The sequence below is a fragment of the Strix uralensis genome, chromosome 11 (genome assembly GCF_047716275.1).
Source record: "Strix uralensis isolate ZFMK-TIS-50842 chromosome 11, bStrUra1, whole genome shotgun sequence".
NCBI lineage: Eukaryota > Metazoa > Chordata > Aves > Strigiformes > Strigidae > Strix > Strix uralensis.
The window spans coordinates 20,432,050-20,453,255 of NC_133982.1; the positions used below are offsets into that span (position 1 = coordinate 20,432,050).

A 21,206-nucleotide genomic window follows, 5' to 3' on the forward strand; every position below is an offset into this window, starting at 1 on the left:
AATTTTATTTATATCCCATCAGTCTACAGGCAATGATAACATCCCCAACATTCCTCTTTTCATTTGCTAAAAGCAGACATGAGCCTCATACTGACAAAAGATACCAGGAAGGGAGTTTGGAGCTTTAGCACTTCCACATCTGGAAAACCCTTAGTGTTTAATTTCCTTTTCAACAGTAATAACACTAGTCACTGAGTGCTTGATTTGCACTGGAGGATAAAAGGAAGAGAGACCCCACCCCAAAAGGCAGTCTAAGTACAGCATCTCAAATACAGCTAGGATGATCCAGCAGCCAGTTGCCATCAAAAAGAGCAAGCTTGCCCTCTACTTCTGGCTTCCCAGCACCAGCACTAGCATTTGCCAGACTCCGGGTGAGCCAATTCAGGATACTAAATGAACAGAGTAACACTAATCTAATAAAGAGGCAATTTTCCCTCTCACCCAATTTTCACTCCTGCAACTAACAAAGCATTAATACATTTGTAAGAGACACTGCTTCTGACATGTTGTCCAAGAAAAGGCAAATCAACATATTAATCACAGTGAAACTCCTATGGCATGATGAAGTCAACCAGAAGTACAGGTTTAACAATGAGCATCTTATTAAACTAGTTAAGAGAGCTTTTCTCCCTCCTGACCATGCAGAAAGTGCAGCTAACACTTCAGGGTCCTGAAACAAGTTAATCTGTCTCCATGCCCCACCACTCCCCCCTCAGAAACTAGACCAGTCTGGCTAACATTATGCTGACTAAGCAGAAGAGTCCACAGATGTAGTATTATGTATCACTCACAAGCAACAGCAGTGGCTCGGCTGCTGCTTCAAGACAAAGAAAAATCTTAAAACACAGAACATCAGTTGCTCTTCTGAACAAAAGAAACGTGGCCATTTGCTACTGCTAGGTATCAGCTTTAAATGCTTTGGAAGAGTTCTGTGTAGGTTAACCTTTTCTCCTAAAAATGAAAAGTATTTCGACTAAGAATGGCTGATTACTTAAATGACTTTTTTGGTTGAGAAGCAATGCTTCCAACACAGTATGTCATACTTCCTGGTGGGATTATGTACACAAAAGAATCTGTTAAAAATGGAATATGTTTTTAGTCTCATTTCCAAAGTAAACGCAAGTCCTGTAATCACACACTCTCCCCTCAACAACTTTTAAACATGTTGTCAACTTCCACTAAGTTTACCAGTGAGAGAGAGGAAAGGGTTCAGATATAATTAAGTTTCCACAAGTTATGTAAAATCAATGGCCAAGTACTGAAGGGAGACCAAAATTAGTGAGCTCACTGAAAAAAGGGCAGGCAAAACACGATCATTATATATCCCGCTTGGAAGCAGCTGCCTGGTGACCAGCATGAGCATCCTGGCTGGCCAACTGGGACACGCACAACTGCAGGATAGGCGAGGTCAGAGGGAAGCTGAGGATTTTAAGGACACCAGTCCACAGGAATCCAGGCTTTGTTAGTGCCACTGCTCAGAGAACTTGCTTTTTGAACGTCACAAGACAATTAGTCTTTTGTGGAAAAGCTCCGAAAAATGTAACCATCAGGATTCCAAACATCTTAGGTCCCGTTTTGAAAGCTTCTCAACACAGAGCTCTCTGCGTCAATGAACTATGCAGGCTGTCTTTAGAATTCATCACGTGTGCTTTCAACCTCCTTGTCCTCAACAACCCCAGCAGACTAAAGAGGGTTTTGGGAAGAGGGAATTGGTTTGAATGTCTTTGCTGATGTATAAGTGAAAATAACTGATGTAACAGGAACTACCAGCAGCTTCGCATTTTCATCTAGATCAACAGGTTCACAGCCATGCAACTCACAATGGTTAACCCAATACTTCAATATTGCGTAAAGCATGATTTGTATAAACCTTAACATATGACACTTGGAAAACACTAAGTATTTAAATGAATATTTGTTGCTCAATATTAAGTTTCAGAAGTCCAATTAGTCACCAAAACAGATTTCTATCAAAGTTTGCAATGACAATACTTTAGCCAATGAAGCTTAAAATGACAGTAACAGATAAACTGACGTATCCCTCATACATTAATTTAAACAACTGCATAATCTATACATTCCAAGTGTGGGTTTTCTATTTCCCCACCAGTACAGCATCTTGGCTCAGGTCTGCCTACATTCAAGTCAATAACTTTAAGTGTGCTTAAACCAACACCAAGTGCCTTTGAAAAACCTGCCTGTTTCAAATTCATCAGGATGACAGAAATCATCTCCATTCTGGAAGGAAATCTTTGACTCATGTCTCAGCTGGGGTCCTTAAATTCACTGCAATTCTCCTACTGCAGTCCCACTGTCTTCAGTGAGATTCTGAAACACGTAAGGTGCTTGCTATTTTCAATTCATACAGTTTTGACAATGAAATTAGAATGGCTATTCCTAGATAAGTACAAATGAAGTTGAAACTCACACTGCTTGGCTTGCAACTTCTGCAGAAGAGTATTTCTAGTAAATAATTGGAAAAGCTGATATTTACTACAGTATAAACCACTACAAACAATCTAAACTTTGAGTCTAAACTATCCAGGGCTGCCCCTTTAACACTGTTGTTTAGCAGTGCTCCACAGTTTGACATCAGTTGATACTCCTAAATATAGCTCTGCCTTAACTCCCCCCCACAGTTCACAAGCCAGACAAAGCCAACTTCATGACTCACACCCTGACACAGGCCAAACAACCCTCACAACACTTTTCCAATTTAATGTGAAGCATGAAACAACATCAAAATTTCGGGAAAATATTATTAGAAAATAACTCACTAAAACATAGCCTTTATTAACAATCTCTTGACTTTGTAACCTTCCCATTTGTTACACAGGATTTCGATTCTCGGCAACCGCATTCGTGTTCAGTGGGGTTGTGTGCAGAATTGATTCCAAACTGGTCTTCCTCGCTCAGACTCCCATGCCCTCACTGCAACTCCCTCCCTGCTTTTTCTGAACTCCTTGAAGAAATTTTGGTAACAACTGACAATGGAAGCAAAAGAGAAATATACAAAGTAATAAAAGGCCTTTGTGGCTAGTTCAAATGTAGAAGTAGAGGCATTTCACAACCACAGATGGTATTTATTGCAAGAATGCTGTATATTACAGGCACTAGGTCTATTACACAATAAGACAAACACTTATTCACATGCGGGTGTGAAAGCGTGTATCCCGCTCCCCTCTCCATTACACAGGAGGCCTGGCTAAGATTAGGAAGTACTCCAGCAGGAATTTAAAACACATTCAAATAAATTGCCCTCACAGATTAGTGGTTTATATTGCATAAACAATGGCAGTTAGGAGAAGAGCTTTTGCATTTGCTTAGGTTGTGGTTAACTCAAATATTCTCATTTAGTCTTATTTTATTGACATGGGATAACTAAGGTAATCAAAATAAAAACAGATGGTAAGTCAGAGAGAAACGTGGAATCCAAAGAGAAAACAGGAGGTTAACACTAAGATTTGGGGTGGAGAGCTTAGGGGAAAAAGGGTAGATTTCAGAGACATGTTAACACTCCAAAGACAGCTGAGGGAGGTCAAGCCTAATTTCTACAGCCTGGCTATTACTGTGCAGAATACAGTTAGTGTAGCCATGAAAGTTAAAGAAACATTCACAGAGGAGAACGTTCCCATCTCTTTTTCACATAAAACAGTAGCTTTTCTCAGGACAAAGGAAGTATTAAAGACAAAAAAGGAAGCTAAACAAGATATTTTCATGACAGTGGCTTTGCTTAACACTACACTGCCTCTGAAACCAGTACATTATTTCTGAATTGAGCTAATAAGTAGGCACCACACTGATTGTAGATGTTTGGCTTTCAGAATACTCCGTGAAATTAATTTAATTTAGAGTCAAAACATTTGTAGATTTTCTGCATGAAGAAATGCACATTAAAAACCATAATCCAAAGTTTTCACTACGCTGACAGTGCTGTGAATCCATGTGAGACCTTTACCCAAAATTGAAATAGCTACATATTTTTGTATTCTATGAAAAACAGTGCCCTCTGGCTTCACATTAAATGGGAATAAGAAAACAGTTTAAAAGATAAAACAAGTTACCTGGTTCCTATTTCTACTTCTAGTAAAGAAACACATGGAAAATTACATGACAGTTCTCTAACTACCCTAATTTGTCAAGGAATCATCATCACCATAATTCAGATGCAATATTGAGATCATTTGATATTCAACTTAAAATATAAACCTTATCAGACAGCTTTGCATATGTCAGTAGAAACTGAAACTCAGTGAAAAGCAAAGAAAAACACCAATTTTTTTATTCAGAACTGTTTTGTTCACAGGATAAAGATAGGGAAAAGCCTCATTCAAAGCCATGTAAAGGAGTTTCACTTTTGCATAACCTGGGACGAGAGATTATCAGAAATAGAGAACATCACAAATTCAAGAGAACTATCAATTTTCTATTGCTAAAAACCACGTATACAGAAAATAACTTCCTGATGTACTACAGTTGAAAAAGGTAAGATTTAAGAGAAATTACTCAGAAGTCGAGAACTATGCAAAAATAGTGACAAACTAGATATAACCAACAAAAACCTACACTGCCTAGAAAAATTGTTTATCCACCACTCATTCACTGCCCCCTACAGGGCACAGAGAGGATAACATTTTGAGACAACTCATTTCTAGATCCAAGTTTCTTCTCCCCCCACCCCCAAGTTACACATGGTATATTTCAGCACTGATAGACATCAGAAATTAAAATATTTTGTATCATTAATATGATTATCTAGGTATGTAGTTTCTGTTATTTAGGGATGTGTTGGGAAAAGCACATTGTCCTGATTAAAACTGCAAAACAATAAAGAAGCAGCACCGCATACGAGGCCTGGCAAGACAGAAGCTATGTTAGGAACAGAGATGGACACACATGTAAAATATATCTCCAAGATACAGAAAACAGAGATTATCCAAATGGATAATTTCATGATTTAATGTAAGCTTTTATACCTTCCAATGTCTTTATAATTCCACATTTACGTAAAAGTCTAGTCTAAATGATACCTATGAGACAGTATTCCAGTTAATTTTTATCTGCCCTGAAGTATACCATGACTTGATACTATGACAAATACCTACATTTTACATCTACCTTTTAGCACATGAATTGACTACCTTTGCAATGAAGCTGAAAAGCTTACTTCATCTGATAGAAATTGAACTTCATCTGAGCAGAACAGCTAAAGGAATAGCCATCTGATTAAAAGCACACACTTCTTGCCAAAAATGTCACTATCTGATTCAAGAACACCATCACAGTAGCATGAGATGTATTTTCCATAAATAAAACTGCAAAACTTAAAATCCTCTAAGAATAAAACTTATTTTCTGCATTGGTAATTGCAATCATTCCTAAACAGATTTGATTTATGGTGGTTTTTTTACATCTGAAGTACTATACATGAATTTACATGTAATAAGGCATATATTTGCAAAAGCATTTGTGCTTAAAGTGATTATTTTGTACCTATTCCTGAAATTACACTGCATGTTCTCAGACTGAATTTTAGAAACCCCACAACTGCATTAAACAAAGGAAATGTTCCTTTAGAACAGCTTTCTGTAAGTTTGAGTTCTACAGCAAACTACTTCTGCAAAGGGAATTCTCCAGCGTGTTTAATTCAGAAGTAGGAAAACAGCCTAATACTATTTTGTACAGAGGGATAAAAGGTTCAATTATATAGTCTAAATAGAGATCCTTGTTAAATCAGGCGATTTACACCTCTGCTGAAAACTGAACCTTAAACACTAATTCCTGAAGTCAGGCATGCTTGCTGAATCTCTCAGTCATTTACTCTAGTGCTCTAGTGTCCAAGTTCATCCCTGAACTGGTGTTTCCCACTTTGTCAGGCAGTATTTCACAGTGGCACTAACAGACAAGATATTCTCAGAAATTGAATTCTTTGAGTACAAAACTGAAGTCACTTTGGTTCATCTATCATAGATCCTCATTTAGTAATGGATACTCAAGTCTCTTTAGAGATTTTCAAACAATCAAAGCAAGTTAGATCGTTCCCATTAGAACCACATCGGGAGAAAGGAGAGAGTACACGGCTATAAACTGCCACCTACTAAACAATACTGACATTCTAGTTTTAAAGAGAATACGGGTTTAAAAAAAATAAAAAACACCAAAGAAAAAAGCATTCTCCAAGTAATTTTTATTAGCAGATTGAGGGAGGGTATAGTTTTCAGGCTCTTCAAATGAACATGTGGGGTAATCTTCCTCAACCATCAGTGATGTATCCCAGTATGCTGGAAAAAATCCCAAACGCAGCATTACGGATGTGAGCTCAGCCAGTTATCACAAAACTTCACCTTAAGACTTCTATTACCATTTTACATCGGTGATACCAACTACTTTAACACTCTTCTTCTCTTACAGTATTGGAAAAAGTAAGAGGTTCATTAGCCAAGTAATAAATATGGCTGTTTCTGTAGATAACTGTTCTCCATTTATTTATACATGGACATATTCGGTTTCATAGAAGGAGAGACTACAAATAATACATTGATGCTGACTAAAGAATTAACTGTGAAATACTGGGGAAAATCCCTATCTTCCCATGTTAAAGAGACTTGAAAAATCATACCCAACCAAGTACTCACACAGAAGATTTGGAAATTTTGGAGATAAGCCAGCTAGTATCGGGGACCTAAACCCACAGTTAGCTACTGAAAGGCTGAGAAACATCTGCCCAGAGGCAATGACTCCATAACTCAATTCTCCACCCTTACAGGAGGAAAAGGAGTCAGTCTCCTTTAACACTGGTCCTGAGTTCTGATCAATGTGTATTAGTGTAATAATAGGCATTTAATAAATTTGAAGTCCCAAGGCTTAAAATCACTTCTGAAGCAAACACAGGGGTGATAAACAGACAACTGCTTGCACCTCAAACCCTCTTTCCAGTCTATTTCTAGATCTCTTCTATTAAGTAGCATGTGCCTCCTGCTGTGCTGTGAGCTTCTTCAAGCAGCAATAGTATGAAATTGTCTTGATTCTTGTTAGTCCCAGTGCTGCCCACAGGCATATAAGTAGCAACAACGAACACCAACAAGTCTGGGCGGTTTTCCTTCTGGTACTATTTGGGAAACCTCATGTATCAGCAACTATCTGCCCTCATACAAACCCCAAAGAATCAAGAGTGCTTGCCTCACATTTGGAAGATTTAGAAATCTAACTTTCATTTAAATGAAAGCTCAGATTTCACAACTAAAAGTTGCCTTAAAACTGATACAGAATGTTTCACTGCATTCTCTCCTTTCCTCCAAGACTTATTTGATTTTTTTTTTTTCCATATTATAATCCCAAAGTGGTCAAAAGAGCAAACTTAAAGGCATTTTTGGCTACATGAATGTATTATGACCTTAGCTTAAATAATCTTACACAGTTCAATTTTTAAATATGATAAAAAACACCTTGTATTCTAGTGGCAAGACTAAACACATCTTTAAGATCTCATAATAAACTCCTGAAAATTAGAGCAGAGAACATTCCAGAAGCACTAGAGAATTTAGAAGTGGCTTTCTTCAGATAGAATTACTACACTCACGGTTTCCTTTTATAGTCTTAAGAAGCTACAGTCAGAAAAACAAAAAATACAGCTACTCAAAAGCAATTTCAATTCTTCAATGAATTAAAAAACACCCAACCTAAAAAAGCTTTATAAGGAAACTATTAACCATTCAAAGTCAATAAAGACACATGTCAGTGCTATGCCTCTGACCTAAGACACATCATATTTTTACCTCTCCAGTGATATGTTGGTATTGATTTGAAAACAAGGTAACGAACCTCTTATTTCTTTTGCAATAAAGTTTGTCAAGTCAAATCCCCTGAAATGGAATCACAAATAGAACAGCAGAAAAGGTAAGGCAAACAGGGTAAAGGAAACTTATCAGACGACCAGTAAAATACACTTCTAATTTCATTGATACCAGTTCATTAGCTGTGCACCATGTTATGTTACATTGCCCAATGAGCAACACAAACTACTCAGCCTGCTTGTTGGAACCACGCACGGCAAGGAGCAGTAATTGCAGGGACTAAATCCACTACAGCAAAAATAGAGTTAAGAAAATGGTTTCAGTTTCCAGCACTGAGTGAGGCCAAACAACAGATTAATTATTATGTCTTTAACTCAAAGAAACTACTTGAACATATTTAATTTTTTCAACAATTTAACCATTCATAAAGCATTAATTGGTAGGAAATTAATATAGATACAATGATGTCAGGTAAACTCAACAGTACATAGAGATAAAATGTCATTCTGTAACAAAATACATTTAATTATACACCTTTTCCTGAATAATGTTGGATTACTATAAACTACTTAAAAGTGCAAGGTTATTTTATTTTTATAAAATGGCAGTTAGTGGTAAAAATTGTAAGTATTCCAAAACTGAAGACAAAGGGTTGAGTTTTCTTTGTTTCATTCACTATTTTCCGCTAATTTCAGTAACATTCTTGAGAAAGACTGCCCTCCTGTGTTCACTGATCACAGTATGCTGAAAATAAAACAGCCCATGCAGCTGGAATCACTTCAAGCTGGCTATTTTTTTTTTTTTTTTAATAATCACATTACTGATTCAGAGAGTGAAATTAGCCCACCAAATGTTTGCACAGAAATAAAAGGCTGGTGCAACAGCAGGACTGTTCCTAGGGCTTTCACAGAAGGTGGTAATGCTTGCTAGTTGGCATCAGTCCTAGAAAGCCATTCTGGGCCTTTAAAATGGCATCGCTGCTTGCAGCTGCTCTTTGCTCTTAACAGAGGCTGCTTATTAAAAGCCCCTAAACTGTTCGATCAAGTCCTAGAGGAATAAAACGCTTGTTAGACACCTTGTAATGAGGTTAGGTATACCACCTCATAACAGCATTCCATGCTAACTGCAGCTTTATGGCACCTATCTTCAGAAAGGTATAAAAAAAATCCAGAATTATGAATCCGTAATCACCTACATTTCCCATGTCATCTTGTTTACATGTCAAGAATCCTATAAGTGCTTTATAAATAATTAAGACATGAAGGAACATTGTATGGGAAAACAAGCATTTTAGAAATGGAAAAACCAAGGTACACAGCAGTCTGTCATGTAGCTAGTCAGTTCATAGTGAGCTGGCAAGAGGAGTGACATCTAGATTCCCACTTTTAACAATGTCATTTGGTAAGTTAAAGAAATAAATACTCTTAATTTGGTAGAACACTTGATATTCACATAGCTAACTGCATCTGAAAATATCCAGGAAAACATCTAGTCTCCTATGAGCATTACACTAAAGCACTACAAATCTAGTGGCAAGGGAAATGCTTTGCTTTTAATGGTATTCAACAAAACACAAAAAGCACTTAAATAGTCATACAGGCAGCTCTAAGAAAAATCTGATTTTTGCATGCTAACAAACACAAGACTATTGTGGTACTCATGGATAAAAAGCACTATACACACCAATTTTAATATGCATGTTATTCATGTGTGCACATGCATGAGTCTGCATGCGCAACATGCCTTGAGATACATTTTATTCTGGTTAACAAAAATGTATCACTTGATAATTCTTCAATTATTTATTCAGAAAAACATGACACTAAGCCAACTTTAAAAAAAACGCACAACATTATTCACTTATACAACTACCTAAACATACTTGCACTTATACAAGTACCTAAACCAGTGTTTTGAGTAACACGTTCCTTTGTTTTTACATCAGTGTTTGCATTAATTACTTAGAAATAAGAATCAATACCCAGTATGGGAACCCTAGGCCTTTCATCTGTGTGTGATATTATCACCAAAAAAACACCACTTCTTTTTGCCTATTTAAAATACGTTTTTACACTACCTCCAACATCTATTTTCATTAGTAAAACTCCCCTTTTTTTGCATAGAACAAAAAAGGCATTTTTCCTTAAATTACAGGACAGCAACAAGAAAAATAACAAAAATGAAGGGGAAAAAAGGAAGCTATTATGTGCATCTGGAGGACATGCACTTGCTGAATCTTTACTTATGAGCCCAAATTACTTTTTCCTCACATACTGCCTTCTGATTTTTCCTTTGTGACTTTGAGGATCAGCCAATAAGTTCTTTTTATTGTCTTCAACCACAAAAATATCAAGTGTTACAAAATTATGTTTTTCCTGCATTTGTACTTTTCCTTTGCCTGGTTTAAATAAATAAAGAGAGAGAGAGATACTTGCATGGGAACAAGCAAATCAACTGTCTCCACTTCCTCTCGCATTTCCCAGAATGCAGACTTAGTAATGCCTCAAAACACTTACTGGTGTGATAGAGGTAGTCTGATTTAAACAAAATATTCTTAACATAGAAACATAACCAAAATAATTTCAAACTTGCCTGTAATAATCTCCTTTGTGTGAGCTTTTAAAACTATTTCAATTTAAGTTATTGTTTTCTCTCCTGGTAAAGAAACAACACTTTTTCATTCATTAAATGACATAATAAATACTGCTTCCCCACACCTTTCATTAACAAAATAATGTGAAAAAATCGTTTATGTTAGTGTTAATTTTTCTATTTGTGTACCTGCATTATCAGTCTCTACAGTTTAACTGTTAACAACACCTAACACCACTCAGCAAGCAGAAGAATTTACAGACAACATCCAAATTAAATTAATTAGTGTTTCATGACTGGACCATTTATAGTTCTCTTTTTTATAAGAGAAACTAAGCACTAGTAAGAGCAGCTATGGTAACTAAGTTAGAGATCAATGGATTTCACACTACAGCCAGGGATTCCCATTTTGTCACCTACAACACATCTGGAGAAGATGCCTGCATGGTAGGAGGAACCTCCAGAACCAACAATGGCAAGTGTCCCAGCAAGAACCTAAGCTTCTATAATACTCAACAAACTGAAGCTAAACACATCTAGATAGCCAGATGACTGTCTGTATCAAGCCCCTTTCTCTGATATATTTTGTCATAGAAAAGGACAAACCTTCAGAGAGTGGGGCAATTACAATAGCTTGCTATTTGCATAGCACTAGATTATGCAAACACAGGTCAGTCACTAAGAGCAATGTTACATCAGTCAAGCAGTCTTTGCAATTTAACATTCAAGTACTGGTTCTCTTCTTAAAGACAGAGCAGGACAGTATTTTCAAAACAGCACATAGACTTGTGTCCAAGGTCTGTGATACAACATTTTCTTTCCAACGGATATTCAGGCAGTTTTCAAAAGGTGAGCACAAAGTGTGTCTGAGACGTCTTGGAATCAAAAGATCTCAACCGATTTTCAGATACAGATTTAGGTGACATACATAACTGTCACATTGGATGTCTGCAAGCACAGAGTACTTCTACATTTGGAATTTAAGCATGATTTTGGTATACCTAGTTAGAATTTACAAAACAGGTAACACTGTTTCTGTTAAGATAATAAGGCACCAGCCCAACTGCAAGACAAGAGAAGCCGGTACAGTTTATATAGCCCTTAAGACAGGACAGAGCGATAGAGACGGCTCGCACTGCAATAAGGACAAGTAGGTCGACCATTTGCAAGACAACACTCTCACTCTCAGACCTGATGACCACAGGGAGGTTCAAATTCAGCAACTGCATACCACGCAAAAGGCCTGTGACACGATACAGAAAAATAAGCCATTCCTGAAACAGTACATCGAGACACACGATTGATTTTTGGATCAGTACTTCAGCATTTTTCCAAATTAAACTTAAAGGTACTTTGCATGGCCCATTCCAATTCTATCCTGTTTTTCATTCAGCAGTTTAGACTAGACAAGTGCTATTTGGAATCCAAGGGCGCATACCTAATCCAGTATAACTTTATCTGCGGCTCCAGTAACTCGACTTTCCTCCTGCAAGGTCTCTGTTCGTTCACAGTACAAAGTACAACCTAGTAGTACCAGTTACCCAGTGTAATTTCCTGTCTGCTGGCACAGGACCTCTAACAGAAATGCAGGGGAAAAAAAGTGAAAAATAAGACAGTACTTTCTCCTCAGAAGGCATCTTGTTCCCATACGCCTTTTTAGTTCCCAGAGTGGAGAAATCAATAGTGCTTCTAACTTACAAATTCTACAAGTCAGGTGTTTTTGTCAGAGACAAGAATTCTACTCTTTTCATAGAATAATCTGACAAATAACTGTTAAAAGAAGATTTACTACAAAGACTTTATTATCCTCAGTCCCCGAGAACTTTTTCCATTTGTTTTAAATCATATTTCACCTCCCACTCAAGGACTACAAAAAACATATAGTAGTCAGAGATTGTAAAGAAGAAAAACTCTGAATCATAAACAGCTATGTGGAAGGAGGCAGTATTTTGTGTTTGCCATATTACTTGGAAATGACATACTGCTTAAAGCTTTTTGACAAACTTGCAATACAAATTAACTAATGCAAAGCGATTTATCTCCCCTAACTTCCAGGAACTCAGAATACTACCAGAAAATAACTTTCTGAAGCTTGCCAGAACAGCTATGCATATTAGACAGGGACACGGTATTGCTTTTCACCTGGATGTTCTTGAATTGTCTGTGTGACAGCTTTGTAGTTCAAATACAGTATGCTTCATTACATTTTCCTCTTACAATATTTTGCTACAAGTTTATCAGATTTTTAGCAATTAAAAGGAGATTAGTATTTTAAGGAAATATTAACTGAACACAAGGAACAAGGGATGAATCCTTTAATCTTCAGTAAAACCACCTATGTATCAAGTCATGTCTTTGATCATTAAACCTTTGCATAAGCCAGTATAAAGAATAAAAAGGCTGCTCACTAGCACCAAGCAGATTCTTCCTTGTAAAAAAACAGCCTATAAATAACAGCAAAAGAACCCCAAACTCTGAAGAAAAGAAATCTGAAAAAATCCTATACCACAACTTTTAAAGTGGAAATAAGCAGTCAGGATTAACTGTGCATTCCTTATGGCAATAATTTAATTATACAGAGTAAAACCACTGAGCTTTCAGAAAAGCTTCCTTAATTTACTAGATAATCTACAAGCAATTTCCTTATATGGCTGGAGAGAAATCACTGCTGTACGCTTTAAAGCTGGAAGATAAATGGCCTTTGAAACAGAAATCATTGTTACTAACTGGAATAACAAAAGTTTTGCATCACCATTGTTACAGATTCCTTTCATATGAATGTACTGCATTTTTCCTGAGTGTGGCAAACCATCATCAAATCAGAAAGGTGTTTATTGAGTTTATGTAAATTAATAATGCAGCTTCACAGGGAAATGGGAAAAACAAATGAACAAGAAGGTATTTAGGGCTTTTAGTTTTAAAAATTCTTTAAAATTACATCAGATAAAAAAATAAACCCAAACATATACTACTTGAGCTTGTATGTTCTAGGTAAAAATGAAAACCTGTTTTGTCAATATATGAAGAGACTAAACAATGATCTGGTAAAAAGAGATTATATACCAAACATAGTCTGGCTAAGAGCTCTGATTGTTAATTCTGATCTTAAAATTCTAATGAATTCTTCTAAATATGACAAATCTTGTGTCACCATTTAGAACTCGCATATTACTCAACTAATATGCTTTTCTTTAAGGAAAAACTAGATCCCACTGAAGAATAGCCTTCAGCAGTAGAGACTACTCACAACTTTTTGGTATAATTAATTGGTTACAAAAAAGTTTCTTGAAATTTGGTCCAACTCTTAACACTAAGGACATAATTCTCACAATGTATTTTTCTCTGCAGGAGGCAGCTCCAGGAGTATTTATTATTTGGCAAGCACAAAGACAGTATTGTTTCACTTTTACTGCAGTGTTTTGAGGTGTTTTGGGTTTTTTTCCCCAAACTCTTAATCATTTGCTGAAGTAAACATTTAATACATTTTGATACTGAAAATGTATTAAGCTTCCAAATAAAACTAATTCACCAGCTGCTTATGGTTCAGGGCCGTGCTAAAAGTGACCAGCATGGTTAACTGCCTAGATCAACAAAATCCAACCCTGACAGAGTACAACTATTTTTAATTCACTGTATAACTATAAATCTTTATGTTTTGCTGTAGTTCATACATTTTCATTCAGAAAAAGAAAAAAAATAAACAACAAAATACTTTTTAAAGTTTACACTTTCTAAATTCTAAACACTACTTTTGATATTAAAAAAAGACAAAGAACAAAACCAGCAAAGAATGCTATTCATACTCTAGAGCAAAGCAGCTCAGAATCTGGCACAAAAGAGTGTAACTCAATGACTAGAATGACTTATCACTTAGCACCTTGTCCATGGAGAAAGTGCAAAATTTGCCACAGCCATAAAAGAAATAATTTTTAGCACCATAGTTCAAGCAGACCCAGAAATAAAACTACAGTTATCCGCATCACTAGAGAAGTTATATTACAGAATTTCCACTGTTGGGAAAATATTATAAATAATCCCCACAATTTATAAAATATGAGACCTTACTGCTGCCTTTGGCAATTCCTGGCCGCGATGCTAACCTGGCAATACTCTAACCTGAAGATAACAGGCTAGTGTAATCCCTAGTTTTCTCCTATTCATCCATCTTTTTCCTCCTCACAATTCAAAGTTCACAGAAATCACAGCTTAGATTGCCTTCATTTTTTGCACACAGAACATACCTAAAAACATTCATACGATTTATTTAAGTTTTCTTATTCTTAATCACAACAAAACAATTTCAGTGTATTTTGGATGATATAAGGATTCAATCTCTAGGAAATTAAATACTAGTTACATCTCACCCAGAACATTTCCTGCAGGTACTTCTTCAAGATCTTCAAGTTCTCTTCCCATAAGCAAGTAGAGATTCTCCAAGGTACAGCAAGTCATATGAGGTACTAACGGCAGATCGTTTGTAGCAGAACACTGGGATGACAGCTACACAGAGTAAAACAACCAGTGTTGGATATTTATCACTTAGTACTGATGAAAACTTCTTCCTTGAAAGCTCCTTGCACTCCAAAGCTAAGATATACCTTCTAAATATACATTCTAAAGCATTTTCATTTCACAAGTTAGATATTAAAAATCAACTACACTTGAAAATATTTTTTTCCCCTTCCAAAAATCCAGTCTTGAGCAAATGTTACCAAGAAAATAGAACATAATGCTTTCCCTGGTAATTTTTAGGTGTGTACTACTCCTAGCTTACTTTTCATTGTCACTGATAAAACAAATGTTTTAAAGTAAATTCATAAATAATGAACTTCTTTGACCACAATCTCAAAACATTTAACGCCATTTTTTCAATACTATCATGCACCTTCCTGTCCCCCAAAAGCACTGTTTCTCCCTTCACAAGTTTTCTTTGAAACAAAGTATACACATATTGGACTTATTGTTAGCTAATACAACACAGTACTTAAACGATTTTGTAAATATTAAGGTTTTTGATGAGTCAGTCACAACCAGCTATTACCACAATTACCTAAATTTGATACTTTTTGGAATTTTTGACTTGGAACTTTTTTTTTTTTAATTTTTTGAGTAAGCAATGGGTAAAAAGTTAAGTCATCAGTGTTTCACAAGAATCCCAAGTTATGGTAACAATTCACTGTCACCTCTCACCTTGTGCAGAGACTCAGCAGGATCATATTTTGGTCCTAAAACAAAGATCTTTTGCCCTCTTCGCACCACGCCACTGAACACTCTTGCAAAAGCAATGAAAGACTCCTTGTTGTCTGCTTCCTGTTTCATTGCCTTTGAGGTCATGATCTCTACTTGACCAGTGAGCTGTTTCTCTTCACCTAATCAAAGTTAGAAAAATATATGAAGTATAAAAGTAGTTTCTGCCTCATCATCTGAAGAAAAAAAAAGCCAATTACATATTATCCTATCACATCTGGTGATGCATTAAAAGATGGCAGGAATGCTACCATTGTAACTCACCATCCAGTCCTGTTGCTCATACACTGCTTTTGTACCAATTTACTATTAGGCTGTTTGCTCGGGGGGTTTTTTGATGAAACAGTTACTGCCATAAAAGGTTCTAGCACTAAGTTAAACAAACCTGAATCTTTCTACCCCATATACAAGGGCAAAAATCAATCACTGCACCCATCTATTAGTGTGAAAATTATTTAATTTTTCTGCAGAGCATCTCCTTTAAGCATCATCTATCTTCACTGACTCAGAGTAGTGAGACCAAGAATATTCTCAGGCTATAGGAACATGTATCCATGGCACTATTACAGCATTTATGAACTATCAGCTTTCTCACAAATCCCTCCTCTTCATTCAGTTCCATCTGTTGAACTGCTTGGGCTGGCACATGTATGATTCTTGGTAAGGTACACAGCACCTTGACAACACCTAGACACTACTATTAAACATCCTCTGAGAAAAACAGATAGAGTGTTACATACCTTTCGTATCACCAGTGTTCCCAGTTATTTCAGATGAATTTTCACTCGGGAGCTTTTCTGACAGCTCCTTTCCTTGATTTGCTGCCAATTTTTCAGCATGCCTTTGTTTCGCCAGTTCACGCCGATGAGCTATTTCTTCTTGAGTTAAAGGCCTACATTGTATTTTAAAACATCAGTATTTGGATGTGTCATTTTTTTTTTAAATAAATTAAATCACAGTAATTAGAATACTGTATCTGGCATAAGTGAAAACTTTTGGAGAATGCCTTTATATGTTAAGTCAGCTAAAATTAGCAAACTCTTTCTTCACCATGTTTAGGAAGGGGCATCCATGTTAAACTTCTGTTTATTTTGTTAAAATAAGTCAAGTTTCTCCCACTGACATATGAATTCCACTTTTTCAGAAAAGATCCAAGCCAACTTTCAAACTTGCTTTTTACACCATATCCAGTATGTTACCCTGAGCTAGAATGGCAGCTAAGACTAAGCATACAGTATTCTAACCTAGGCTTATCTATTCTGTTCAGTAATTTCAGTATCAACACTTTCTCATGTAACATACTGTCACGTGCCTACATTAAGAAAAATAATCCTTATCTTAATATGCTTATGCTTAAAAGCAGAAAAAAATAAGTAATGCAGGTATCATTGTTTTCATGGAACTAGAACACCTTTTTTTTCCCCCCCATTGGGAGCAATGGAAATATATATTGCTTTCCAGCATCAATAAATAATTTATTTGCAAAATAGTAACCAATGCATTTTTTTATATTATATGCATATTCCTAATGGAATTCTAACTTGAGACAAGAAACAGAAGAATTCTATCATAAAACATGCATTTGTACAACACAACTGGACAAACTAATAAGAAAGTCTTAAATCTTGACTTCAACTCAAGAAGGTGAACATAATCCCACAGCAAAAGGCCATCTACACAATGTGTCCTTACGCCTGAATTTGCACATATGATGAAGGCAAGAACAACAGTTCTTAATACTAAGATGGTTTAGGATTCTTTCAGTCAATTGTATCAAGCACACAGTCTGATGAACAGAGCATTAAAAACAGTGCCCTGTTAGTAAGCTTAGCTTGTTTAGTAGTTCTGGATAAGTCACTTCCTCTCTTAAATTTAATTTCCCCACTTACAAAAACAGTTCAAGATTTCCTGAACATTAGTAGTAGTAATGGATGACAGGAGGAAGAAAACAGTGGGAAGCACTACAGCAGTAAATTTTCTTTAGAGAACAGGCATATAAATGTGATCTATACAAAAAAAAAAAAAAAAAAAAAAGAATCACATCCCCGTATTAACTATTGCACACTCCCAAATAGGGAAACAACTCATCACTTGGGAGTCAAAAGTTTTTACATGTAGCCAGTAGAGACACTTACTCTGCCCTTAACTAGATTAATTAGGAAAGGAAAGCCCTGAACATATTATGCAGCTAAGACTAACTGCCAGTAAGATTACTTTTTAATATCATAATGTGGATGCTTTTCTGCACACAACACATTCTGCAAGAGACTTAATTTAACAAAATGCTTAATGAGGCCCTTCATTTTATCAAAATTCTTCTTAGTACTTGAGGAAATCACTTTGAACACAGTTATCATGCTTACCTTGAATCAAAACGTTCAACTCAAAAGAGTAAGAAAACTATACATAAATTAAAAATCTCTCTAAAAATTCCCTAAGAGAAGCCCCAGGATAAAATGTCAGAATTTTAAGCACAGACTTTCAGAACTCAGAACCTAGGACAGACACATTACATGTCATAGAAAAGGCAAATGCAAGGCAAAATTCTCACTACAAACTTCCCAGCAACTTTTTTTTTCTTTTAAAAAAATAATCTCTTAAACAATCATTGTGACAGAATTAAGAATATGTATCTCTGAAATCTGGGATAGTGTGGTATTTCTGTTTGGTTTGTTTATTTTATTGCAAAAGAGAGTGAGGCTCAACAATACAAAATGCAAAGCAGATGGTGGAGAAGAAAACTTTTTTATGATGATTTTTTTTTTCCTGAAGGCAGCTGTTCAAAGCTATTTAAGGGTTTGGAATGCCTGAAAAATTCCCAGAGGAAAGAGATTGATACGGAAAGTACAGATGAGACAGCCAAGGGTGTCATAAATGCAGTCTATGTATGATGGCACAGTATAAACATGAGGACATATGTATGCATTCCAACACATTTTATTGTCCAAAAATACTTTTCATTTGTGTAAATAACCCTGAGAGTAAAAGAAAAAAGTCTGTTTGCCTTTTTTTCCCTTTACATGGTATTTTTTAAAGTATCAGTATATTTAGGTGTCAGGTAGCCCTAATCACATATGTTAAACATACCTTAAAATTCTGAATGCACTGGTGTAAATTGCAATACATATAAGCACAGTTAATTATATTCTTAATTTGATAAGAAGCAGATTGAGTGTGGGTGGGACTTTAGCTAGTAGGTACAACCTAGACTTCCATCCTGGTTTCTATCAGTGTCAATTTCTATAAAATTAGTCACTACCGGTAGTATCATTACAAACCACAAGAAGATAATGTTGTCAAATAAATCCTTATACAGAATTGTAACACACTCAAGTAGAACACAGAACAAGATTAATGCACACAGGCACTGGATCTGCTACAAAATCAGTTTTAAATTTTACCCTGATTTATTCAATTTCTCCAGTTGGCAAAACCAACCAGAAGGGAGATCAATTTTGAACAAATGCTGCCCAAACCAGAAAAAAGATTCTCTCCTGTTCTTCCCTACCATATTTCTTCCCTCCCCTTTTTTCACTCCTTAAGAAAGGATCTACAGCCTCATAATATTGGCAGAAAAAAAATGGGACCACGCAGTTACACAAAAAATGGTAAATGAAAATTCTGGAGCAGAAGGAAAAAAAGATTCTCTACGTCCAGAGAGATGCTACAGCATCCAGACACCACGCACATGAACCAGGCACAAGTAATAGAGCTGACATAGGTGGGCAACCACATTATTACTAACTCACCCTAACATCAACCATGTGGTAAGCAAATACTATGGAAACAGCAATGTGGAAAAGTGTAATATACATACTATTAACATTCAGTAGATAGTTGATCAAATGCATCAGATTTCAGGTAATACAAGCAAGCGACTGCTGACTTCTTTATTCCCACATTCCACCAGAATAACTCTTTTAGTTCAAACTGAACAACAACTAAACTTCTTCATGCAATCTATTCTCTGCATACGATAGATTTTCTACCCTTCCATGTTCTCAAAGAGAAAACTTATTCCAAAACATTCCAAAAATTCATAGTGAATCATCAAAACAAAAACCTCAAACATAAATTGGCCTCTGATTATTAGTTACATTTATTTTTTCACCTTTTAACCTTCAGACCATTTTCAAAAGGAAACAACATAGTCAGAACATCATTTCCAAAAGATTGATACTGCCATCAACAAGTGTCTGTGATGCATCTCCCACGCCATGAACAAAGTTTTTGAAGTGGCTAAGAATATTTTCTCTCCATACTGTTTCTACCCATTTAAATTCCATGAGTTCATAGACATGTGCTTGACTTCATGACACTAAGTGGGTAATTTCTGTTAACATCTTTAAATCCAAGTAATTTATAATCTTCTGGATTACTCTTCATGACTCTGCTCTTCAGAATTAAGTTCTAGTCAAATCACTGGCTGCTGTTCTGCTCACCATCTGGCACTCAAAGACTTCTGACAACAGCATCCCTAAGGACAGCTCTCTCAAGAGCAGCTTGTTTGCTACAATTCAGCACAGAGTATGTCCAGTGGTCTTCCTAAATCTTTCTGAAGTTCATTAATTTCTGGATTAAACTGCTTAACGTCTATGGAACTATTTCCATACACAAACTAATGTACAACTACTAAGATTATTTCCTATCTTTTCTATTGCAGCTGAAAGCACTAGGCAATTCAGAGCAGAAATAAACATGTATACACAAATGAACATCTGAAAATTATCCAAATCAGAATTTACATAAGATTTCATACAACAATCTTACAAGGCCCCTGCAAAAGGGAACACTCGATAACTGTTTCATATAACATTATATGGCAATTATCATTCATGCCGAGATACGTACTGAAACTAAGATATCAATATCAAGCTGTCATACACTGCCTCGAAAAACACTCCACTGACATACTGACCTTTGATTTATCTCACATACTGAATGTGCAATAAAGAAAGAAGAAGCTTGAAGCAAAACTCTTCCAGAATGTTACAAGCTTTTCTCTCAAACTTACAATTACACAAACTAAATTATGTCCAGAGATTCAGAATTCATCCATTACTACATATTCCTCTCCTGAATTAGTTCCAAAGGTCTTAGCTGGATTCAAATGTATACTGTTACAATGAAACTTATTTCACAGTAACCACAAGTAGGGCTTTTAATTTTTCAAAAGCCTGTATTACTCAATTATATAACTGGGTGCCATCTTCACATGTTAACCTCTATATCTGACAGGCTGTTCAGATGACTCATGCCATATTCATTTCTAGTGCACTAACTACAATTTAGAGCAAACTATTAATGCAAACAGAAGATGATGGGTTCAGCTCACACAGAAGTCCCTGAAAGTCATATTGACTTTAAACATAATTAATTTACTTGCAAGAAGATAGCAGTTTCTGACAGAGCTTGGAGCTTTATAAACGTTCTTTTCTTTTGAACAAGACAATGTAATGTCTTTTTAGCTGAAAGGTGGGCAAAAATCAGAGGATTTACATTTTTTCCAATATAGTTTTTAGGAAACATTAGAAATCAAATAGATGAAGTACACTACAATCTGCTGTTTTACAA

The 21,206-nt window shown here is 35.9% G+C and overlaps 1 protein-coding gene across 2 annotated transcripts in view; it reads right to left on the minus strand.

The window, feature by feature from the left end:
- Window positions 1-21,206, minus strand: part of EFL1 (elongation factor like GTPase 1) — a 79,720-nt gene that overhangs the window by 39,645 nt on the left and 18,869 nt on the right. For both annotated transcript variants that reach the window (XM_074880105.1, XM_074880106.1), the window contains exons 13-15: window positions 16,373-16,524; window positions 15,576-15,754; window positions 14,750-14,885 (exon numbers count right to left, since the gene is read on the minus strand). In XM_074880105.1, coding sequence (XP_074736206.1) covers window positions 14,750-14,885; window positions 15,576-15,754; window positions 16,373-16,524 — 467 coding nt within the window. The remainder of the gene's footprint in view (window positions 1-14,749; window positions 14,886-15,575; window positions 15,755-16,372; window positions 16,525-21,206) is intronic.